Genomic DNA, 22453 nt, shown 5'->3' with positions numbered 1-22453 from the left:
CTGTCTCTTTAAGGCGGTTAGAAGCAAGCCCTAAAGCAGAAATTCAAGACAGTTTTGGATTGGAAAGAAGGTCTCAACATTTCATCTCTGTATGTAAGAACTTAAATTAAAAGGCAGATGTGTTGAGTGTTGTTTTATAATGGCTGAAATACACTATGCTGTAGCTCTACAGTTAGAAACTATTGGCGATCTGGAGAGATGGGTTATCTCCACACAGACAGCCCCCTGTAGAGATGCTCTGTTGGACATGAGGATGCAAGGGAAGGGTTCATCGGGCAAACGCCGCCTCTTGTTTATACTATACCGTAGTGCTGTGCACTATACCGTGCATAATGCACAGCATAGGTGCACTGTGCTGTGCACTTATGATGGAGACAGTTTGTTGTTACATGGCGGAGCAAGCAACACATTATTTGGATTCACCGTTATTAATAACATCATGTCCTGCATAAATATTGCCAAGTGAGCCTTGATACATGTTTCCTTTTCTTTGTTTATCAACTCCAGTCTTGATATTTTGCAGTATAACAAGCCTGCAGACTGTGTTGCTTCCAGGTAATTGCTTGTAAAAGACTTGTCAGGAGAGATAGTAGCAAAAGCTACCAGTTAACCGTTTTGAAGTGTACGCATGCCATCTGTTTACCTTGGCAGTTTCACATGCGATAGCTAAAGCATTTATTTTAAACCTCAGTCTGGATATTTCGGTCTGCTAAATGACTTAATGGAATAATTCACAGAAGTATGAACAAGCTGTCAGTATTTACATAGCCTCATCATGGTATAAACCTGTATTCTGTTATTTTGTCAGTGGAACACAAAAGTTTTTCAATGGTCAAGTGTGTAATTTTTTGCAGGATCTGTTGACAGAAATAAAATATAATATACATAACTATGTCTTCAGAGGTGTATAAAGACCTTATATTATGAAGCGTTGTGATTTTATTATATTGGAATGAGTTATTTCTATCTACATACACTGTGGGTCCCCTTACATGGAATTGGTGATGTTGTTGCTACAGTAGCCCTAAACAAACAAATTGCTCTGCAAGAGCACATTTTCGCTCAAAACTAGCTGTCGCTAAAATAATCAGGTTTGTGTTCCACATGAAAAAAATGATGTGACAAAATGAGGATTTACATAGCAATTAGACAGCTTTGTATTTTGCGGTGTTAATAGTTCCTATAAGATTCTATTCACTAATGGCTGGAATACACTCCAAGACTTTTAAAATCTGAACAGATTTAAAAAACTAGACACAATACACTTGCAGACTTTTTGAAAGTTTCAGATTGAAACACACTTACTGATCAAATCTGCAGACTGGCACAAACTGAAAATCTGGGCAAAATCTAAGCAAGACTGTTGTAGTGTATTTTAGCCTTAAACTGACTAATATTAATTCTTGTTTAAAACCATTAAATCCATTTAATCACAATCTTACTTACATAACCCAATACCTTAACATTGAGCTGGTAGAAATGCTGGTGCTTAAATTGGCCACGTTAATGTATAACTGTGAGAGTAGTGGGAATCTGTGGCAGAAATGAGGGATTCCCCGAAACAGTGTGTTAAAAAAACTCCTGCCTGTTTTTTCTGTACCACTTCCGTCCTCCAGGAAATCTATGATGCATGAGAGAACATTCTGTCCATCATTGCTTTAACAAGCAGGATGTTGTACAGTGACACATCTACTAGTTAGAAAGCAGAGAGTTAATCCAAGAGAAAGAACGACAGATTGATGGACAGCACCCTCTCTGTGATTACAGCTGTTGTCTCGAGGAGTTCCTCTAATTCCCTCATCAGCAGTGGAGGAGACGACGTTCACAGGTGGAGTTTGTCACAGGAGCGCTGCTTATCTGTGCCCCCATCAGATACAGAGCTGCACTCAATCTGTGTGAGTTTTCTCTCACGATTGACACAACACTGCATACAGTTTGTTTTTGCTACTAGTATTCCATGTATGTTCCGGCACCAATTAGAGACACTGAGTGTCAGCTTCTCTCCTGATAATACAGTAAATGTACTGCATAGTTTATTGTTACATATTCTTGCTGTCGGACAGAAAGCTTGTATCTCCAAATCTGCCAACTTATAGGGAATGAAAAAAAACTGCATTTTTTAGTAATTAAACTCTCTGTTGTCAAAGCTGACAAGCTCTTTCGGTACTTTGTTGGTCAAATATTTGTTTATGTCTGTAAACCCCAAAGACTATCTTCAAGGGTGATTTATGACTAATCTGAAAAATGGGGTTACTTAGAATGCATAGAAGGTGTACATTTTTTCATGTGTGTGTTTGTGTGGAAAACTGTGTATATTATTTGGTTTCAATTTATTTTCTCTCGCGATTGTACTTGTGGCCTTAAAGTGATAGTTCACCAAAAAATGAAAATTTGTTTCATCATTTATTCCTCATGTTATTCCAAACTGTAGGACTTTCTTTCTTCTGTGGAACACTAAGACGATTTTGCAATAGATTAGATACAATAGAAGTCAATGTTGTTTGGTTACCAGAATTCTTTAAAAAATATTATTTTGTTATCTGCAGAAAGACATACAATATTTTTTTTGGGGGGGTGATCCCTTTAATGACATCATCAGAAAAGTAAGGTTAGATATTGAATGTGTTACTTCATTTTGGTTATTTTTATTTCAAATAAAAGGAAAGAAAATGATTGGGTCACATCCGACAAAGTTAATCCACTTTGAAAAGTCAATGAAAACAAACAGTTTTAGAATAATATGTGCCGACGAGTTGTGCGCAAGAAGACAGGAACATTTATAAAGGAAGCAAACTGAGTCAATTTTGATTTCATCTCCTCTTTAAATAATGCCATAGGGAACCAAGAATGCCAATAACTGCCACCATTAGACTTTAATGGAGTTGGAATGGATGGCTCAGTGCTTTCCAGTGCAAAGTCAGAAATGAAGAAATCAGCAGGTCCCCAGGGGCCTGATGGAGGGGACATTAAGGTCGCAGCCTTCTGCGGAGGTCACGTCTTGTTGGATATTTACAGAAGAAATATGTTTTAAGATTTTTTAGGCTTTCTTGCATGATTTACGCACCCGAGGCAAAATCACAGACATGTGACTTTTATGTTTTTTAGCTTCAGATTGTATTGATTTACAATGTTTACAGTTTGCCTTCCGAACCTGCGTCAGAGGTTTCATCAGTTTAAGTGTTATGAATGGGTGTAATTTGCTCAGATTTCACATTGATGTGTCGGTCGAACTGCGTTTCCCTCATAAACATTGCATGTCTATAAGAAGAACCTTAGCGAGCATCAGTAGCACACACAGAAATAGAAGTGAAACTGGCAGTTAACACTCATAAAAAACAGCAAGCAGAAGATTAGTGACGTATGTGTGCAGTCGCTGTTGAGAAGTTTGCACTTCTCAGAGAGAGAGAGAGAGAGAGAGAGAGGGAGAGAGAGAGAGAAAGAGAGGGAGAGAGAGAGAGATGGAGAGAGAAAGAGAGGGAGAGATAAACTCACCTCTGTATTATCGCAGCTGACCTATAATGTATGAGGCTGTCATCTGTCAGAGCCGAACTGTGGGCGTGATGGATGACTTTTCATTGGCTGAGAATTATCCTTTGAATGAGTTGTTCTCACTCACAATGAAGCTCTCATAGGTCATACCTGTCATCTCTAAATCAGCTGTTGGTGGTATTATAGGTCTGCGTAAGTCACGACCACAATTTTTTGTCTTATTTAATCAAGATAAATTACCTCTAACAGTAACAGAGTGTAAATGTACCAGGCAATTTGTTTTCCTCCATTTGTGTAGCTAAGACAAGTCTTTATGTTGCTGTTTGGATGAATCCCTTACGTATTAAAGGTCAAATTGTGTAAATTTTTTGGAGGATCTATTAACACAAATCCAATATAATATACTTAGATAGGTCTTAGGAGGTGTATAAAGACCTTACATAATGAAGATTTATGATTTATTACCGTAGAATGAGCTATTTCTATCGGAATTCACCATGTTGTTTTTACTGTATCTCTACACTGGTAAACTGCCCACAGAGTGCATCTTGTAAATACGTTGTCTCTTTCGACAAAGAAGCGAAAATGGGACAACATCCTACTCCTGTGTCAGCCACCGTAGTGCTTTGAAAGGGAGGGGTGGATTCAGCCTTTGGTTGCAATTCGCAACCTTACCGCTAGATGCAGCTAAATTTCATTCACTGGACCTTACGTACTTACATACATTACATGTCGCACACTAATGATACCTTAAATTTTGAGGCTTTGTGAATGCAAGTGGACTGTTAAGGGATTGAATTTATGATTTTCACCTGGCAGATGAAAAAAAGTAGCAAAAAAAAAGATTCAGAGAGACCTGACCCATGTCTAGAAACCAGAATGTCAGTGAGATGTGTGTCTAATCTGGCAACATTTTTAAAGAGAAATGTTCTAAATGTCTAATCACCTTTACTTTTTTCTTTTCAGCACAAGAATCTTAAAGATGAGTGACATCTATGAGTCTGCAGCCAATTCACTAGGCTTGTTCAACAGTCCCTGCCTGACCAAAGTGGAGTTGCGCATAGCCTGCAAAGGGATATCTGACAGGGATGCCCTCTCAAAGCCTGATCCCTGCGTGGTCATCAAAATGCAGTCCCATGGCCAGTGGCTGGAGGTGACTTTAGATTTTTATGGGTATTAAAGTGTGCGATTCCGAGCAGGAGCATGAATGCCAAGATATGTGATTAAATGTAATGAGAGTGTGGAAATAAGGTTTCTAAAATATTATTCCGGACATTTTTCACACGTTTCGTTTTATTGCAGGTTTTGAAATTTCTATTTTCTTTATTCATTTTCACACCATAGTATCTCATAAAGATTTCGGTTAAGACATTAGGTGAAGTTGATACCAAAGAGATTCCCACAGATACTTCTGGTGATGACAATAGTGACTGAATGTAATGTAAGAAGTGTCTATGGTGTTTTTTTCCGTTTACAGAATCAAAAGAGGGAAAATCTTTTGCATTAATGTATGCACTGTTCGTCTATGAGATAATACCTCTGGACATTTGATTAAGAGAAATTTTATTTTTCTATCATGTTGATATAGAAACAATAACTTCTAAGGGTTATGTGAAGTAAAAATGTATTAATTCGACTTAATATAGTAAAACCTCAGATAGTACAAATACAGTACTTAAACTTTCTGTGGTGAAATAGCCTAATATTTACACAAATACATACTCATTTAATACAATAACAAGTGATCAGCTAACACACAGTTTTACTGTGTGGGCGAACACAGGCATCTGTTTACTTCTGCTGCTTTTAATATTTCCGTGTTAAAACCAAACCTATGCCCTTTCCCGCCTCAGGCGTAAAGCAAATCCATTGTTTTGCCTCATAATGTGTCATGAAATGAAGACAATGCACTGTTTTCTTTCCTGTTGCGCTTCCATTTGTGTCTGATCTCTGACAACTTACCTAAACTGAAGTGTTCACAGAAGGTAGTAAGCTGTTAGATCAGATGTTGTGGGAGGGTTTCAGTTTCTGAGGAAATATGGTGAGGGCGCCTTGGGACAGGCATCACCTCAATCTCTTGGGTGCATATATATATATATATATATATATATATATATTTATATATATATATATACAGTATATATAAATTGGGATGCGAATGTGTGTGAGTGACAGAAGCAGGCGGCATATGTTCACTGAGAAGTGAGCTCCCTGTCAGGTTATGAAGGGTTTGCCAGTTCACCAGCAGGGAGCTTTTCTCACCAGTCTTTCTTTCTTCTGTCCTCATTAGCTATTCACATGTTCACGCATGGCAAGCGTGCTCTTTGAGATGTGTCTGTGTGTGTGTTTCTAGGAAAACCACATTGTAAAAGCTTTTTTCAGGTTTGTTCTCAGAGGGTCTCTTTATTCCTCATGGAAATCCCACTATGTAAATTTGAAGAGCATGTACTGTTAAGTTATTTCGATTTAGACAAATGTACAGATCTATTTAATGTGGAAAGACAGAAATCTTTGGTTTGAAATTGCTGGGATTATTATTAAATAATATTATTTAAATAATGTAATATTACTTGAAACAGGAATACAATCAGATTATGCCAGAATAATGAATATAGCTACTTGAGCTAAAAATAAATCAATTATCAATTATAACTGTTCTTTAATGTTATTATGTAATTGACACATTTTTGTATTTGTTATGTTATGTAATGTTATGTTAATAATAGGGACCTATGTGTGAAATATGCGATTGAACGCTGGGCTATTATTTTTTAGTCTGCACCCTGTTTACATTTTATATTTTATATTAACAAATTATTCAAGAGACATTCATATTAGAGGTTTCAAATTGAATAACAACTGTATTTGTGCACAATGTGTAAGTCGTAAATAATATTAAATAGCTGCACACGAACCCCCAATTACCATTTAAAGTGTACTATTAAGATAGAGAAAAACAGTGACATTTTGTGTTCCCATATCCTCTGTCTTAATATCCTGAAGCAGGTTTGCATTTCCGCAGCAATAAACAAGAGCTATTTGATTTATTGCAGTGCTGACAAAAAAGCATAATTGCATTTTTCTTTACATCTGGTAACCTGTTTCCTCTACATCTAGCCCTGTTACCGGGCCGTCACATTCATCTAGAAATGTCCGTTATAAAGTACATATTATTGTATCGTGTTCCCAGGTGACTTAAATTTCATAGCCTTGAGTTTTCACTTAATCTTACTTGAGTGAAATATCCCATTGCGATAGTCTGACTTCTTGAAAGATCGTCTCTAACCTTCTGACTGAACACTGGGATCTATTATCAAATCTTAAGATGAAATATGACATTGTTAAATAAATTCTGCCTGTATCACGATGCCAAGAATATCCCTCATTCAAGATGAGTTCAATGGGTTGGGACTCACAACCACACACGGAAAACTGCTGCTTCTTAAATTAGCATAAATTAGAAATAGATGCAATGCCAAAAAGACCAGGCTGGACCATAATAAATATCTTGGTACTTGCTGGTTTGGTCTAGCTACCATAATGGCACCTCATGCGGGTTACCAGGAAGCAAAGCACAAAATTCTATAATGACAAACTATGCCGTTTTTATCAGCAGGGATGCAATTTCAAAGAATGCTTCTTGTGACTCTGAAAGCAGTGGGGTTATTAAAAATAATAGGCAAATTACATCCGTCTATTTTGAAATCCCAGAATCAGCGGTGTTTGTCTTTAACCCTTGATCAAGATTAATACATGTTTGTTAAGCTGTGAGTTCTTAAACAAGTGTAAGTAAATGACACATCACCGGTGTGAGGAAACAATCTTTTAAACTGCTATGAGTCAGTGAGAGTAAAGACCTGCTACTGAGTCCGCTCACTATTAACACGCTGCAGCCTTTCGCAACTCGAGCACCATCAAACAGAGTGAGATGATCTCCAATGGGTCGAGTGTTTACAGGACCCACTGAATAACAAAGGTATCACTCCAGCAGGCTGACTGTTGACATTAAGTTACGATGGGCCCTTATTCTCTGGGTGAAAAGTCTCTAATACCCTCACACTCTAGGTCTGCTTCTATATTGTCGGGCTGGAAAATACCCTGAAAGGGATTTGTTACAGATATTTTGTTCCTGGCAGATAAGTGGACTGTAAACCCCCCCAAAACAAAATCAGACGGGTGTCTTCTTTACTGAATGATCAGCTTCTATTTCATTAACATTGTCCTCCTTTTCAATGTTCAGACAGACTGCACAGTAATTGTATATTGTGTTTACATTGTGGCTAAGCCAGGAGGGATAAAGCGTGTCGTTTTCAGACCCCCATGCTGCGACCCACTCTTTGTAAAATAATTAAGCTTTCAGCACAGGCTACTGATAGGACTTCTCATATGAATCTATGATTTAAAACCGTGGTACCGTATGTCAGGCTGTTTTTTATTTTGTTATGTTTACAACCGCCAGAAAACATCTTTCTCGATTACTCAGCTTGGTAGAAGAAACAGATTTTTTTGGCATAGTTAGATTACATGTCAGACAAGGAGTTGGAATGGGTAAGAAAAGTTGTTGTCTCAACTTTTATAGTCCATTTTAAAATATACAGTCTGTGTTTTTAATTTCTCATTGTCAGTTCTGCTCTGTTATATACGCACACAGAAACACATACAGGTAGCTGAAATCACAATTTTTAATTGATATGTGCGAACCCTGCATGTTATCAACTATACTTGACTGTCGCTATATTTTCTAGAAACAACAACTCAACGATCCTTCAAATAAAAGCTTTATGAAAACAGCTGAACACCTCATCATTTAAGCTTTGATATAAGATACCTCTCCATTTCAATGCTCTCAGAGCAAGAAAAATGAAAGAGTCTAAAGTTACACTGAAAATGTCTGTAATGGCCTGTCAACGTGTCAGATCCCAGTGCCCTGCCTGTCATCTCTCAGCAATAATAAGACAAAAGACACAGGTGAAGGTGAGAGTCTCACTGTCACTATCAGCATCCACTCGCACATCTGAAAAGACTGTGGCAAGTGAATCTGTTTTTATCATGCAGAATGACAATCACATGGAGCATTCCTCTTTTGAATAAGGATAGTCTCCACCTCACTCCCTTCAGTGTGCTATCTAGATTTCACTGAGATGGATTAAGTCTGCTTTCATGCTCTGAGATAATAGAATATTGACTACTGAGCTACTGGGTACTGTGTTTGAGGATGTAATACTGGTCAGCCTTACATCACAATTGAAAAGAGTGATATATTGAAGAATGTTGGTGACCGAACCATGGCGATACCCATTCACTTCTATTGTATGGAAGTCAAAGGGTACGACTGTTATTCGGTTACCAACATTTTTCAAAATATCTTTGTCTGTTCAGTCATTTGCAGTTTATTGTTCAGAGAACTTTTTTTCCCAGAATTTTTTTAAACATGTTTTTTTATCAAACACAATACAAAATGTTTCAGATTTCATTCAGCATGTGATTTTCGAGCCTGCCCCCCTTCAGGCTGAATTACGCAAAGACACTAGCATTCTAGCAAAGACAAAATTGTTCTGTATGTTTTCAGTGACTGCTAAACTTAGACTTCAAGCAGACCATTTTATTTATCCTACCTTATGCTTCAGAATCTTTATAGCCACGAGCCGTTACTGCTTCTGTGTTCTTCATTAGCTTGAAATCACCAAAGGGTGAGTGAATGATGACAGAATTTTCATTTTTGGGTGAACTATATGTTATGTTTTTTGCCCCAGTACACAGCTCTTTTCTTTACGCTTCCTTTTTTTTACATTGGCATTCTCTAAAGTGGAGCTGTCTTATCATGATGCCCTTCTTTTAAACTTCTGTGACATTTAAAATAAAATTATATCAATATTCATTAAGCGTGAGCATAAACATGACCGGCTGGCAGAGTTGTGCGTCTAGACGCGGATCACTCGGGTCAATGGCGATTAATATCAGTCTTGCGAAGCAAAACATCTATTTGTTAAATTCTTACCCTTTATATCGCCGTTCCTTCTTGCATAAAATCTTTTGGGTCTTGAATTGTAATTGAATCGGGTTCAGTTCTAATAAATATTATTAAGAACCAATTTCTAAGGTACCCACAAAAACATATTTTATGGAGTAGGTAAGATCTGCTTTCCTGAACAGAGGCCATGAAATATATCCTTTGGGATTGTTAGAGTTGGTCACTTTCTGCCTCTTCCTACTCGGTCCTTTCATCATCCGACCTGAAAAATTAACTTCTTTGCCGCCAAGTTGCTTATTGCCTCAACCTGTTCCTGCACAGGTGGAAAAAAACATAGAGGTCTCAATCTTTGTATTTTCCTCATTTAAATTGCACTTCCGAAGGAAACATTTCTTGATACAGGTTGTTCTAATTTAAAGCAACAAAATGTTTGGTGTGAAGAGAGGGGGTTAAGACCAGCTCTGTTGCTGTACCCAGCAGCCTTTCACCTCGGGCTGTGTTCATGTGTGCATTGAGATGAGTCCATGTTGATCATCCCTAGAGAAAACTTCCATTCTCTCCCACTGATGGGCTAATGAGGAGTAGCCCATTAAACATGCAGAATGAATGTGGATGCACAATCAGAGGCATCTCTGTCTGCGAGGGCATCACTGTGAGATAGGATGAGAGGAAGGTAAATGTGGCTTCCAGGGGTAATTAGATTGGTGAGGGGGGGATGTTGCACATGTTGAGTGTGTTTGTGTGAGAGAGCGAGAGAGAGAGAGAGTGTGATGTAACCTTACGAAATATGCTTACGCTTGCCAAATTTCCATCTGGTATCAAGCATACAAAGAGACCACGGCTGATTATTTAATACTTTTTTTAGATTCTCTTGCAGTAGATTAGACATTACTTATTTGTCTACTCGATGATATGTAATTTCTGACAAGGTTATATTTAGGAGGCCATATTTTTAAAGGGACAGTAAAGAATCTCTTCGAGGGATGGATCAATTGCCCGCCCTCTTGTCATTTCAAACCTGTGTGACTTACTGCTACAGATCACAAAAGAAGATATTTTGAAGAATGTTGATAACCGAACAAATGGCCGTACCTATTTGCTTCTATTTTAAGGACACAAAACCAATGCAAGTTTGGTTACCAACAGTTTTTTTAAAAATCTTAATTTGTGTTCTGAAAATACCTGTCATACAGATTTGAAACGACATGAGGGTGAGTAAATTATGACAGAAGTTTCATTTTTTGTGAACTGTCCCTTTAAATTAGTAATTAGTTGCTGGTTGAAGAGTCTCAGGAAACGTTCTCAGCGGCTAACAAGTTGCACGATATGCAACAGAGCAGATGTTTCCTGACAGCAGTGTCTGAAAATTCTGTGTGCAGGCAAATAGTAGACAGAGCGGGGATGTGTATTGAGATTCATTAAAACTGCTTTGTGTTCGGTGTGATAACAGATTTATCTGCATATTCACCTGGAGAATTAAACAGCTGCTTTGAGGTCCATCTTTGATGTGTAATCCCTCCAGATGAATGTCGAAGAGGTGGTACCAGCAGCATTCTCAATAAAACAGCAGCAGATGGCCTGAGGGAAGCCCCTGTAAAACGAGCTTTCCTGTGGCTTACGACATGAAGTAGTAGCTACTAGCTTTCCTTTGGCTCAGTGGTTAGAGCATTGCACTAGCAATGCCAAGGTCATGGGTGCGATCCCTGAGGATTGCACATAGTCAGAAACAAATGTTTAATACAATGCAATGTAAGTTGCTTTGGATAAAAGCGTGTCCCGAATGCATAAATGTAAAACAAATCCAACACCTGGAATATTCGGGCCAATATTAATAGACCTTAATGAAGCAGAATGCTGTCGTCCCTCTCCAGATGTTAATACACTTACATTTAGTCATTTAGCAGACGCTTTTATCCAAAGCGACTTACAAAGAGTTAGGGAGCAACAAGTGATATGTCATATAGTACAATGTAATACACTAGGTTCCTTAATTTATGTATACATTTACTTGTGTTAAAACTTGATACAAATCAAATATAACTTTTTTTTGTTGATATTTTTACGATAAAACAAACAAAACTGCTTCCTTTTTGCAGTGTATGGTCCTAGAATTGAACTAAATTGATAGTGTTTAAAAAGCATCTCAAGGTGAGACTTGCATCTCAACCTAGTTGAAGATTTCAGCAAATTGTAGACAAAGTGTGACTACATTAAAGATGCAAAAATATTAAAATAAGTTTTTTTTTGGAATTTCTTAGTGTCAGGATAATTCCCATTGTTACGTTTCTGTTATTAATTATTTCAATGAGTTTAATATTATTTACTATTAATATTATTTGTATTATACTGTTCCATTTAAACGGTAGTGTAAATATACAAAAATATTTATGAGGGAACTGCCATGTAAACATTCAAATCAAACCACTATTATAGTCTCGAAAGATCAACATTGATTTTTCTCATTTTACACAAAATAACTCATAGTGACCAGCAATCCTAAAATCAATCAAATAAAAATAAATCCTAAAGTCAAAACTCTTTGAAATAAGGGGAAACATGAATTTAATTTAACACATAATTTCCTTTTATTTCATGTTTGCTATAATAATAAAAAAAGATCCCCGTACTTAATTTATATCTAGAGTAGCTTGTTTATGGGTTAATTTTTTTGAATTTCCTGACTTCTTTATTCGCCAAACTTTATATATTGTTCCCTTTAACCTTCAAATATGTGCTGTAGTAGAGCTACATTATTTTTAAAATAAGTCACGCTGTAAATTCTGTTTAATTATGCCGTAAATCAGGCTGTAATCTAATGCGTTCCTAAAGATTTCCTTACAGAGCTAAATATTTTTAGGGAGCTTTCACAAAGGACAGTCTGGGAATGTTCCTGAAATGTTATGCAAAAGGTTCTGGAGTCAGCTTGTTATAAAATGGAGAACGAATCTCTGAGACGCCTGAGGAAAGTTAAACAACTGAGACCAAAGCATGTCTGGGCTTTTCTTTGCATTTGTGAGATGAAAGACAGACATACAGTATCTAGTGTAACAGGGATTGGCAGCATTATGTCATGGATTTATTCTTTTGTTCAGAGATTTGTTCCATTTACTGGTTTCTTTCACAAGAGCGTAAAGTATAAAACGTGGCCTTTTATTTGTCTTACATTATGTTTTATAGAGATTACTTAAGTGCACAATGTCTCTTGAGTAAACTGGGAGTAAAACTCACAGAGGAAGTGCCATTCTAGACATCCAATAAACATGCAAGAAGAAATTATTATTAAGGGGTATTAGAAGGAGGGGCAAGTTAGGACAATTCCAAGGGCCCATGACTGACAGGGTTTGATAAAATTATCAAACCATCATCATTCATTATATATATTTATATAATAGTACAATTAATAATCTCTTTGGTTTTGGCAGTAAATGTTAAAAATTCCCATTGATATTCCCATCCATATTGACCGACCCCTGTATGTGAATGAAATGTTTTGGTCCTGCCTTAGCACTCTCAGCTCTGGCCCACTAGATCCACTTTCCTGCCGAGTTCAGCACCAACTCTGATAAAACACCTGAAGAAGGTAATCAGTGACTTCAGGAACAGACGCGTTCAACTTAATGTTGGGCTGCGCAGATTGTTTGGCATATCGCATTAAAGCGCAATCTGCAATTGAATCTCTTTTGCGGAATTTAAATGTCATACGATGATAGATTTGCGCAGCGACGCATTAAATTGAACACATCTATTCTAAATATGCTGATTTGCTTGCTCTGGTGTTTTGTATCAGAGTTTGGGATAAACTCTGCAGGAAAATGGATCTCGTGGGCCAGAGTTGAGAACCACTGGCCTACAGTCTGTAAATGGTATTAACCTATTGGCTTAGTCTCCATAGTGAAATAAGCTAGAGAGCAAAAGTCTAGTGTTAGCCTACATTTAATCACCATTTAATCAGTGCAGGGAAACGTTTAGCACTATAATAACCCTGGTGTGGAAATTCCGTTTTACATGTCCACTTTATTTTCTTGTTGGCATATGTGCAGCTAAATATAAAAATCTGCCGTTTTCATTGTTTTGAGAGGATGATGTTAATTTTAAGTTTGTTCGTTTTAATAATTTTAATTTTTATAATAAAAAATAATAATCATTTTGTTAAGATCATTTTCCATTTTGCAAAATTTTACAATAAAAATACATTTAGACTGTAAAAGATAGCCTTTAAAAATTTATGGTTGCTTTTAATCTTGCATCAAATAGTGAACTGCACAATAGACTTGCATGCATGTACAAATCACCAGCAGTAAATATTGTGCTAGAACTAGTATTGAACTACAAGAAGCAAGACAGTTGCAAGCCTTTATTTAGAGTTATGTAAAGCTTTTGATGGGACAGTTAGGTCCTAGAGATGTGTTGACGACAGCTGCACAGAGGGGGCCCAATTGGATTTTTTGTCAGGGGCCCAAAATTCATGGCAGCGCCCCTGAGTAGGTAATTCATAATTCCTGGCTCTACTTTGTTTTAAAACAATTTGCTATCTTTTGCAAGGCAGCCTTGTTTTCGAACGCCCTTTACTTATTTCATTTTAACAAGTTATTCACATTAAATGTAGATTTAGATGACAGTTTACAGTTGTTGCGAAAATGTTGCAAAAATCTACCGGCTAAATGAAATTATTGTAAAATTATTGTAGAACTCGATTGCTATGCTTTTTTAAATATATTGCATACTGAATTTTGATTTTAAAACCTAAGATTACTGTGTCTTTTCTTGTCTGGTATTTCCCTAAGAAAAAGTAGATGTAGTTAGCAATTACTGTTTCATTGCCATGTAAATATTGGTACCAAACCAAGCTGCACACTGGAAATGAAAAGTCAAGTTGAGGGCATTGCATTGTGGGGTATTGGTTAGCCTGCAAAATTTTGCCAGATGCCGGTATATAGGTATGTAAACAGTTTTAAAAAATCTGTTCTTATGTGTTTACAGGTTGACAGGACAGAGGTAATACGGAGCTGCATAAACCCTACGTTTTCCAAGGTCTTCACCCTGGACTTCTACTTCGAGGAGGTCCAGCGATTACGTTACGAGCTCTATGACATCAGCAGCAGCAATAATGGCATAAGAGAGGTGGACTGCTTGGGTGCGATGGAGTGCACGCTCGGCCAAGTGAGCAACCGCCTCCGTTCTGCCACATACGCAGAAATTCAAGCCGGTTTTAAGCGCTCATTACAGCTCCTTCTTGTTTACTTGGAGCCTGATTTTGCTACAGGATCCTCATGTGAAGGTTGATTGCACACAGTCAGGGATGAGCGACGGCACCGTGGCCAAATCTGTGAAAGCTCCTAATTAAATCATCTCACCAACAACCGTTAACAGCATTTCCTGACATTGTACGGCCGATTGAGTTTGAAACGTGAGACGTGTTGTTGGCTTAGTGCGGGGACGCTTGGCCCAGATGGACCACTCTGCTCTTCGCCACAGTTTTGAGGCTCATGATCTCACGGCAGATGGTTAAGATTGCAATCCCCTCAGTGAGGAATTTGCTAGAAGCTTATAATATATAAGGGATTCTCGTTTTCATGTTGTTCAATATTCATGTGTTTATTTTGTGCATCAAAGTCACTATCTCTCTATTCTCAGAAGAGCTGGGTTGTTTGGTTTAGTTTAGTTTATTTTGGTTGTGGGGGTAATTGGAGATGATAATTGTTGAAATGAGCTGCGTTGAAAGGATGGTTCACTTAAAAATGAAAATTCTGTGATCATATACTCACCCTCATGTCATTTCAAACCTGTATGACTTTCTTTCATCTGCAAAAACATCATTTTTGGGGGAAAAATGCAGGTAACTAAACAACATTGGCCCCCTTTGACTTAGACTGTATGGACACATTTCTGAAAGTATCTTCTTTTGTGTTCTACAAAAGACAGAGTCATATACACGTTTTGAACTACTTGAGGATGAATAAAATAACAGAATTTTTATTTTATAGATGAACTATTTCTTTAAAAATCAGGGAGATAGAGGTGGTGACACTTGATGTAAATGTAATTGGAAATAAAAGCGAAAGCATTCCTCTCTATTTAAAATTGTTTAACAACTCAAAATGAAGTAGACTACTTACTGTGTATCTGAAATGAATAAGAGCTCGTGGTATAATTATGTACCGGCTTGCGTGCCAAATTCTCACCAGGGTGTTATTATGTACTGCAGTGTGCACTTTATTTTTCAGGGTAGATGTCGTATTTAATTTATCATGAATGAAAAACAATGCTGTGAGGGAAAGACATACAGTCTGATCAAAAAGTCCCATAAGGGTTCCAGTGTTATTTTCACACTCTGTTTTTAATGTGTGAGGTAGGAAAATAACACAGACAATAGAAAGATCTTTCACAGCTTTTTTAAGAGCTTTAAAGCGTTTTTATTTGATTATCATGTCTGGTTGTCAGACTACAGATCTTTGCTGTATAAATCACAATAATAATCTTTACAAACTTTTTAATGTTATGTTGGTTTTACTGTGGTCACAAAAGGAAACAAAGGCAAAGAGAGAAAGGGAGAAAAAAAGCCCCAACTCCTGGATATCATATTCTTGGATCATTAAACTTAAAGGAACAGTTCAGTCAAAATAGAATTTACTCATCCTCGTGTTGTTCCAAATCTGTATACGTTTCTTTGTTTTGATGAACACAGAGAAATATATTTGGAAGAATGCCTGTAACCGAACAGTTCTTGGCCTCGATTGAGTACCGTAGAAGGAAAATTGCTTTATATGTTTCTTTGTTCTGTTGAACAGAAAAGAAGATATTTTGAAGAATGTAGGAAAGCAAACAGTTCTGGGGCAGTTTTGACTACCATTGTCAATTTTTCCCGCTATGGTAGTCTGTGGTGGTGAAGAACTGTTTGGTTACAAGCATTCTTCAAAATATCTTTCTCTGTATTCATCGGAACAAAGAAATCTATTCAGATTGGAAAACCTCGAGGGTGAGTAAATCATGACAGAACGCATGATTTTTGGATGAACTGTCCCTTTAAGACTTCATGCACGTTATCTTAATTTTGTTTATAATAGTAAAAAATAATATGCATACTTAAAATATCCTTTATTCTCCCTAAATAGATCATCTCACAGAGAAAATTCACCAAAGCTCTCCTTAAACAAGGCAACACAGTCGGGAAGTCTTCTATCATGGTGAGCTGTTTCCAAATGCCAGATTTATCTGTTTATCTGCATTCTTTCATGGACTCCTTATACAAGCATACAGAAGAGCACAACACCATCCTTTTCTTTTTCAAACATGTCATAGTCTAACCTTTAAAAAACATTTATGAAGGACGTACTTGAAATGATCAATGCCACTATTGAACCTGGGCAAACACATACTGACCTGTCAATATACCCAAGAACCCACCAATACGGTCAGATCCAGTGGTGGAGGTAGGTTATAAAACAAAAAGCTTGCTCAGAAAAGCCTGAGGAGTTTGTTAATGCACATTGACAGAGCACAGCAGCAACAGTTGAGCGTGTACTGCACAGCGGGTGAGGGAATAAGATCTCTAAAACAAATGTCAGACTTCATGACAGGCTCTGATTCAGTTTTATCTCTTGTTGAAAACAATTCATCACTCTCAATCTCTCCAGATCACCGCCGAAGAGCTGACGGGAAATAACGATTATGTGGAACTCTCATTCAGCGCCAGGAAGCTGGATGATAAGGTATGAGCATCTGTGCGATGTCTTTATGGTATAAAATGCACTCTCATGGCAACAATCATCAGATTTGCGTGCGATGAGTTGTTTGCAATTTTTTATCATTTCTCTCCATAAATTTGATTTAAATGGCCGCTAATCCAGGGGTTTTCTGGAATGTAAAAAGAGTCAGTGGTATCCCCAGAATGTCTCAGTAAATACACCACATTTCTTTCATTACAATATGTTGAACATTGCCGTTTGTTGCTGCAATGGAAAATGCGCCGTATTTGTTTGTCTCCTTAAATGCAATGAGCTTCTGTCCCCCCCCGTATGCAAAATATGAGGCAGAGTGCTTACACATGTGCTTTGGATGACATCAAGACAAGCAATATGGCGGAAAGCGCAATTACATCTGTTACGCCTTGCCCAACCAAAACCATACACTTAATGCAAAAAAAATCACCTTAATGCCTTGTTCATAAATAAGAATTAAATGGAAAAGATAAAAAACATAGATAGAAAAACATATGCTGATCTCTTGCTGTATGAACTGTTGGCCATTGATGATTAACCATGGGCATGTGTAACGGAGGCAAGCTATTGAAGTGCTGTGCAGTAAATAAACCTCACTCCCCGGCCTCAAGGACGCTCTAGCGACAGACGCTAGAGCCTGTTGTCTTTAGCCTCCTCGCTAGAGCGCCCAACTCCCATGCCGGACCGACCCGGTTAGAGGCCCGCTTAGAGCGGTGCGGAGCGTTCTGGTTACATTGGTGCCATGACCTGGATTGGGAGTGAGGTTTAGGGGGGTGAATGTAACGGAGGCAAGCTGGTGAAGTGCTGTGCAGTAAGTAAACCTCACTCCCCGGCCTCAAGGACGCTCTAGCGACAGACGTTAGAGACTGTGGTCTTTTGCCTCCTCGCTAGAGCACCCGACTCCCATACCTGACCGACCCGGTTCGAGGCCCGCTTAGAGCGGTGCGGAGCATTCCGGTTACACATGCATATCACTAACAGACATAAACACAGATATAGGCATAAACATGCATTCAGAGTACTTGTATATGACAGACAGGTATTGTGTAAAGATCAGCAACCACGTGTTATTAGGCATGAGGCTGTTGAGCTTCTGCTCCCCTCCCCGTATGCAAAATATGAGATAGAGTGCTTACTAGAGTTGAGCAGGTTACTCGGCTGAAACGAGTATCCGGTACGGATAAAGCACTTTTGCCGAGTACGAGTATTATATGAGTAATACGAGTCAATATCTGTGCTCAGATTGAATAAAAATCCTCATTGGGTAGCTGACTGTGTCTGCGTTCTGTGATAGGCTAATCACAGCGCCCCTCCCCTACACACATACAGATGTATTGTGTTGCTGACTGTGTCCGCAGCTCTCTCTCTCTGTCTCTCCCTCAATCACTCAGGTTCGCGCATCTTTTCCGTTAACGTTTAGGTCGCTTCAGCTTCAGGTTTGTTTTTTATTTCGGCTTGTAGTGCTTACTTATTAACCAGTAGAGTTTTGATAAATTTGGGGTTTGTTCAGACATGATGTTTTATTAACAAAGTTCGGGAGGAGCACGTGCAAATAATTAAGCAGCTGCACGGCATCAGAAATCACGCAGCTGCCCGGCATTAGCAATCACATCACTTATCCTTCCAAACCAGAACGAGCTCTATAAATCGTGAAACCGCCTTACCTCCTCCATTCATAGATTTTGCAGCATCCCACCTCCACCCCGACTCCTCACCATAAAAAACGATTTTCTACCCAAAAGGGGGGGGAAAGCGCTCGGGGCACGGGCAAACAGAGACCAGAGCCCTCGCCCCGAACAAGGGGGAGCGCTCCGGGGTCGGGAGAGAATGCCGACCCCGGAGCCCTCTCCCCGGACAGCATGCCAAATACGCATACTAAATTCTCAGCGTATCCACGCTGCCCCCCCTTTAATTATTTGCTAAGGTGAACTCGTGAAGTGGTGCATGGTAGAATGTGACCCGCCTTTCAGAGTTTTTTTTTCTTTTTAAACCGTCAGCTGGCTCTAACCAGTTTTTAATTAAAAGTTAAAAAAATAAAGTTATGTTGAGATGAAAACTCTTGTTCATTACATTTTACTTCATAATTGCAACCGCATGTTGTATTCATTGTTGCAAAACTTGTTCTGTATATTGTTCGTTTGTTATTGTGATCAAAACCATTGATCTGAAGCTCAATGCTGATGCTGTCATGTAATTAGTTTTATAATCAGCAATAAATATAACAATTTCTGATCAGCCCATATCAATTGCATGCTTAAAATAACATACCGGTTAAAGCCCCGCCCATCTCAAGACAACCCAACCCACTTCCGGGTTAAATCCCGCCCACTTCCTGGCTAGGCCCCGCCCAGTCCGAGTACAGATACAGATAATTCATATGGTTGACAGATACAGATACAGATAATGCTGTACTCGCTCATCCCTAGTGCTTACACATGTGCTTTGGATGACATCAAGACAAGCAATATGGCGGAAAGCGCAATTACGTCTGTTAAGCCTTGCCCAACCAAAACCATACACTTAATGCAATAAAAATCACCTTAATGCCTTGTTCATAAATATGAATTAAATGGAAAAGATAAAAACATACAGTTGAAAGAAAAAGTATGTGAACCCTTTGGGCTTACTTGGATTTCTTCATAAATTGGTCATAAAATGTGTTCTGATCTTCATCTAAGTCACAACAGTAGAGAAACACAGTCTGCTTAAACTAATACTGCACAAACATTACGTTTTCATGTTTTTATTGAACACAACATGTAAACATTCATAGTGCAGGGTGGAAAAAGTATGTGAAACCCTAGGCTAATGACTTCTCCAAGAGCTAATTGGAGCCAGGAGTCAGCCAACCTGGGGTCCAATCAATGTGATGAGATTGGATGTGTTGATTAAAGCTGGCCCGTCCAATAAAAAACACACACCAGTTTTGAGTTTGCTGTTCTGAAGAAGCGTTGTCTGATGTGAACCATGCCTCGCACAAAAGAGCTCTCAGAAGACCTACGATCAAGAATTGTTGACTTACATAAAGCTGGAAAGGGCTACAAAAGTATATCTAAAAGCCTTGATGTCCATGAATCCACGGTAAGACAGATTGTCTACAAATGGAGAAAGTTCAGCACTGTTGCTACACTCCCTAGGCGTGGTCGTCCTGTAAAGATGACTGCAAGAGCACAGCGCAGAATGCTCAATGTGGTGAAGAAGAATCCTAGAGTGTCAGCTAAACACTTACAGAAATCTCTGGCACATGCTAAAATTTTTGTTGACAAATCTACAATAAGGAAAACATAAACAAGAATGGACTTCATGGGAGGACACCACGGAGGAAGCCACTGCTGTCCAAAAAAAACATTGCAGCACGTTTGAAGTTTGCAAAAGAGCACCTGGATGTTCCACAGGACTACTGGCAAAACATTCTGTGGACAGATGAAACCAAAATTGAGTTGTTTGGAAAGAACACACAACGCTATGTGTGGAGAACAAAAGGCACAGCACACCAACATCAAAATGGGGCTGCTTTGCTGCCTCAGGCCCTGGACGGATTACTGTCATCGATGGATAAATGAATTCCAAAGTTTATCAAGACATTTTGCAGGAAAACTTAAGACCATCTGTCCGCCAACTGAAGCTTAACAGAGGATGGACGATGCAACAGGACAACGACCCAAAGCATAGAAGTAAATCAACAACAGAATGGCTTCAACAGAAGAAAATACGCCTTCTGGAGTGGCCCAGTCAGAGTCCTGACCTCAACCTGATTGAGATGCTGTGGCATGACCTCAAGAGAGCGATTCACACCAGACATCCCAAGAATATTGCTGAACTGAAATGCTTTTGTAAAGAGGAATGGTCCAAAATTTCTCCTGACCGTTGTGCAGGTCTGATCTGCAACTATAGGAAACGTTTGGTTGAGGTTATTGCTGCCAAAGGAGGGTCAACCAGTTATTAAACCCAAAGGTTCACATACATTTTCCACCCTGCACTATGAATGTTTACATGTTGTGTTCAATAAAAACATGAAAACGTATAATGTTTGTGCGGTATTAGTTTAGGCAGACTGTGTTTCTCTATTGTTGTGACTTAGATGAAGATCAGAAAACATTTTATGACCAATTTATGAAGAAATCCAAGTAAGCCCAAAGGGTTCACATACTTTTTCTTTCAACTGTAGATAGAAAAACATATGCTGACCTTTTGCTGTATGAAATGTTGGCCATTGATGATTAACCATGGGCATGTAGATCACTAACAGACATAAACACGGATATAGGCATAAACATGCATTCAGAGTACTTGATGACAGACAGGTACTGTGTAAATATCAGCAACCACGTGTTATTACATTGTGAGTAGCAATTTCTGCGAAACCTCAATGTCTTACAAATGCGCACTCTGTTTCCATCCGCTCTTAGTATTGTCACACTGAAAACACTGAACTCACCTCGAAAGACACTGCTATAACAATGAATTTCGCTGCAATGAATAAGCTTTACAGAAATTATTTTGTTACAAGTCTTCTGAACCGATGGGCACAATGCGTTTTACCACTAACGTTACAACATAACACTTGCCTTTGGAGCATGTCTCAGGCTTAGCCGTGAATATGTAAACAACAGCAGCTAACATGCTAAACACTTTATTTAAGAAAGGCGATGTGTAATACTAACTTCTTCCGGAGATGAAACTTGATTGCGAACAGCTGGTATTGATCCACTTTTTTCTTGCTGAAACCCATCCTATACTGACGGGCCACCGGGTCCCGGAGCTTAGATTTTTCAACCTTGGGGGTCACATCGACTCGCGGTCAGTGTCGTTCGAATGCCCAGGCAGAAACCTTTCCAACGAGTCCTGGCTCGTTTCTCTACGTCTTTCCGGACTGGAAATGTTGGTTTGTCGATCCGAAAAAGGTAAATTCTTCCCGAACACTGTCATCATTGTCCCGCCCGGGACTTTCGATCAATAATGATTCGGGCCCGCGAGGTCGCAACTGCTAGAACCCGGGCTCGTCGGAAAGGTCTCCTCCCGGCCTCCTTTTATTTTCCATTTTACATCCAGCAACAGCACACATTTGTTGTTTCTGAGACATTTTGTAACTGGCTAGTGGCTACAACTGCGCTTGCCTGAAAATGGCTGACAGGCGGGTGTCTCTGGCTGAAAGTGGACCTTAGCGTTCATAAGGTGGAGTCTGTGAGTGGTCATGGGCAGCCGTAAATCAATGTGACATCAGATTGCTAGGGGATCGCCAACAGCCTGTTTTGTGTCACTATTGTGGTTTAAA

At 38.7% G+C, this 22453-nt stretch overlaps 1 protein-coding gene across 2 annotated transcripts in view; it reads left to right on the top strand.

The window, feature by feature from the left end:
- The window catches only part of cpne4a (copine IVa), a 48637-nt gene that overhangs the window by 2853 nt on the left and 23331 nt on the right, over positions 1 to 22453 (top strand). The window contains exons 2-6 of one of the 2 annotated variants that reach the window (XM_056763135.1): positions 1768 to 1895; positions 4456 to 4642; positions 14441 to 14620; positions 16573 to 16644; positions 17095 to 17169. In XM_056763135.1, coding sequence (XP_056619113.1) covers positions 1768 to 1895; positions 4456 to 4642; positions 14441 to 14620; positions 16573 to 16644; positions 17095 to 17169 — 642 coding nt within the window. The remainder of the gene's footprint in view (positions 1 to 1767; positions 1896 to 4455; positions 4643 to 14440; positions 14621 to 16572; positions 16645 to 17094; positions 17170 to 22453) is intronic. The other variant, XM_056763136.1, reaches the window with a different exon arrangement.

The sequence above is a fragment of the Triplophysa dalaica genome, chromosome 12 (assembly GCF_015846415.1).
Source record: "Triplophysa dalaica isolate WHDGS20190420 chromosome 12, ASM1584641v1, whole genome shotgun sequence".
NCBI classification, from domain to species: Eukaryota; Metazoa; Chordata; class Actinopteri; order Cypriniformes; family Nemacheilidae; genus Triplophysa; species Triplophysa dalaica.
Note: the sequence above shows the minus strand (reverse complement) of the source record. Positions and strands in the feature narration are given on the sequence as shown.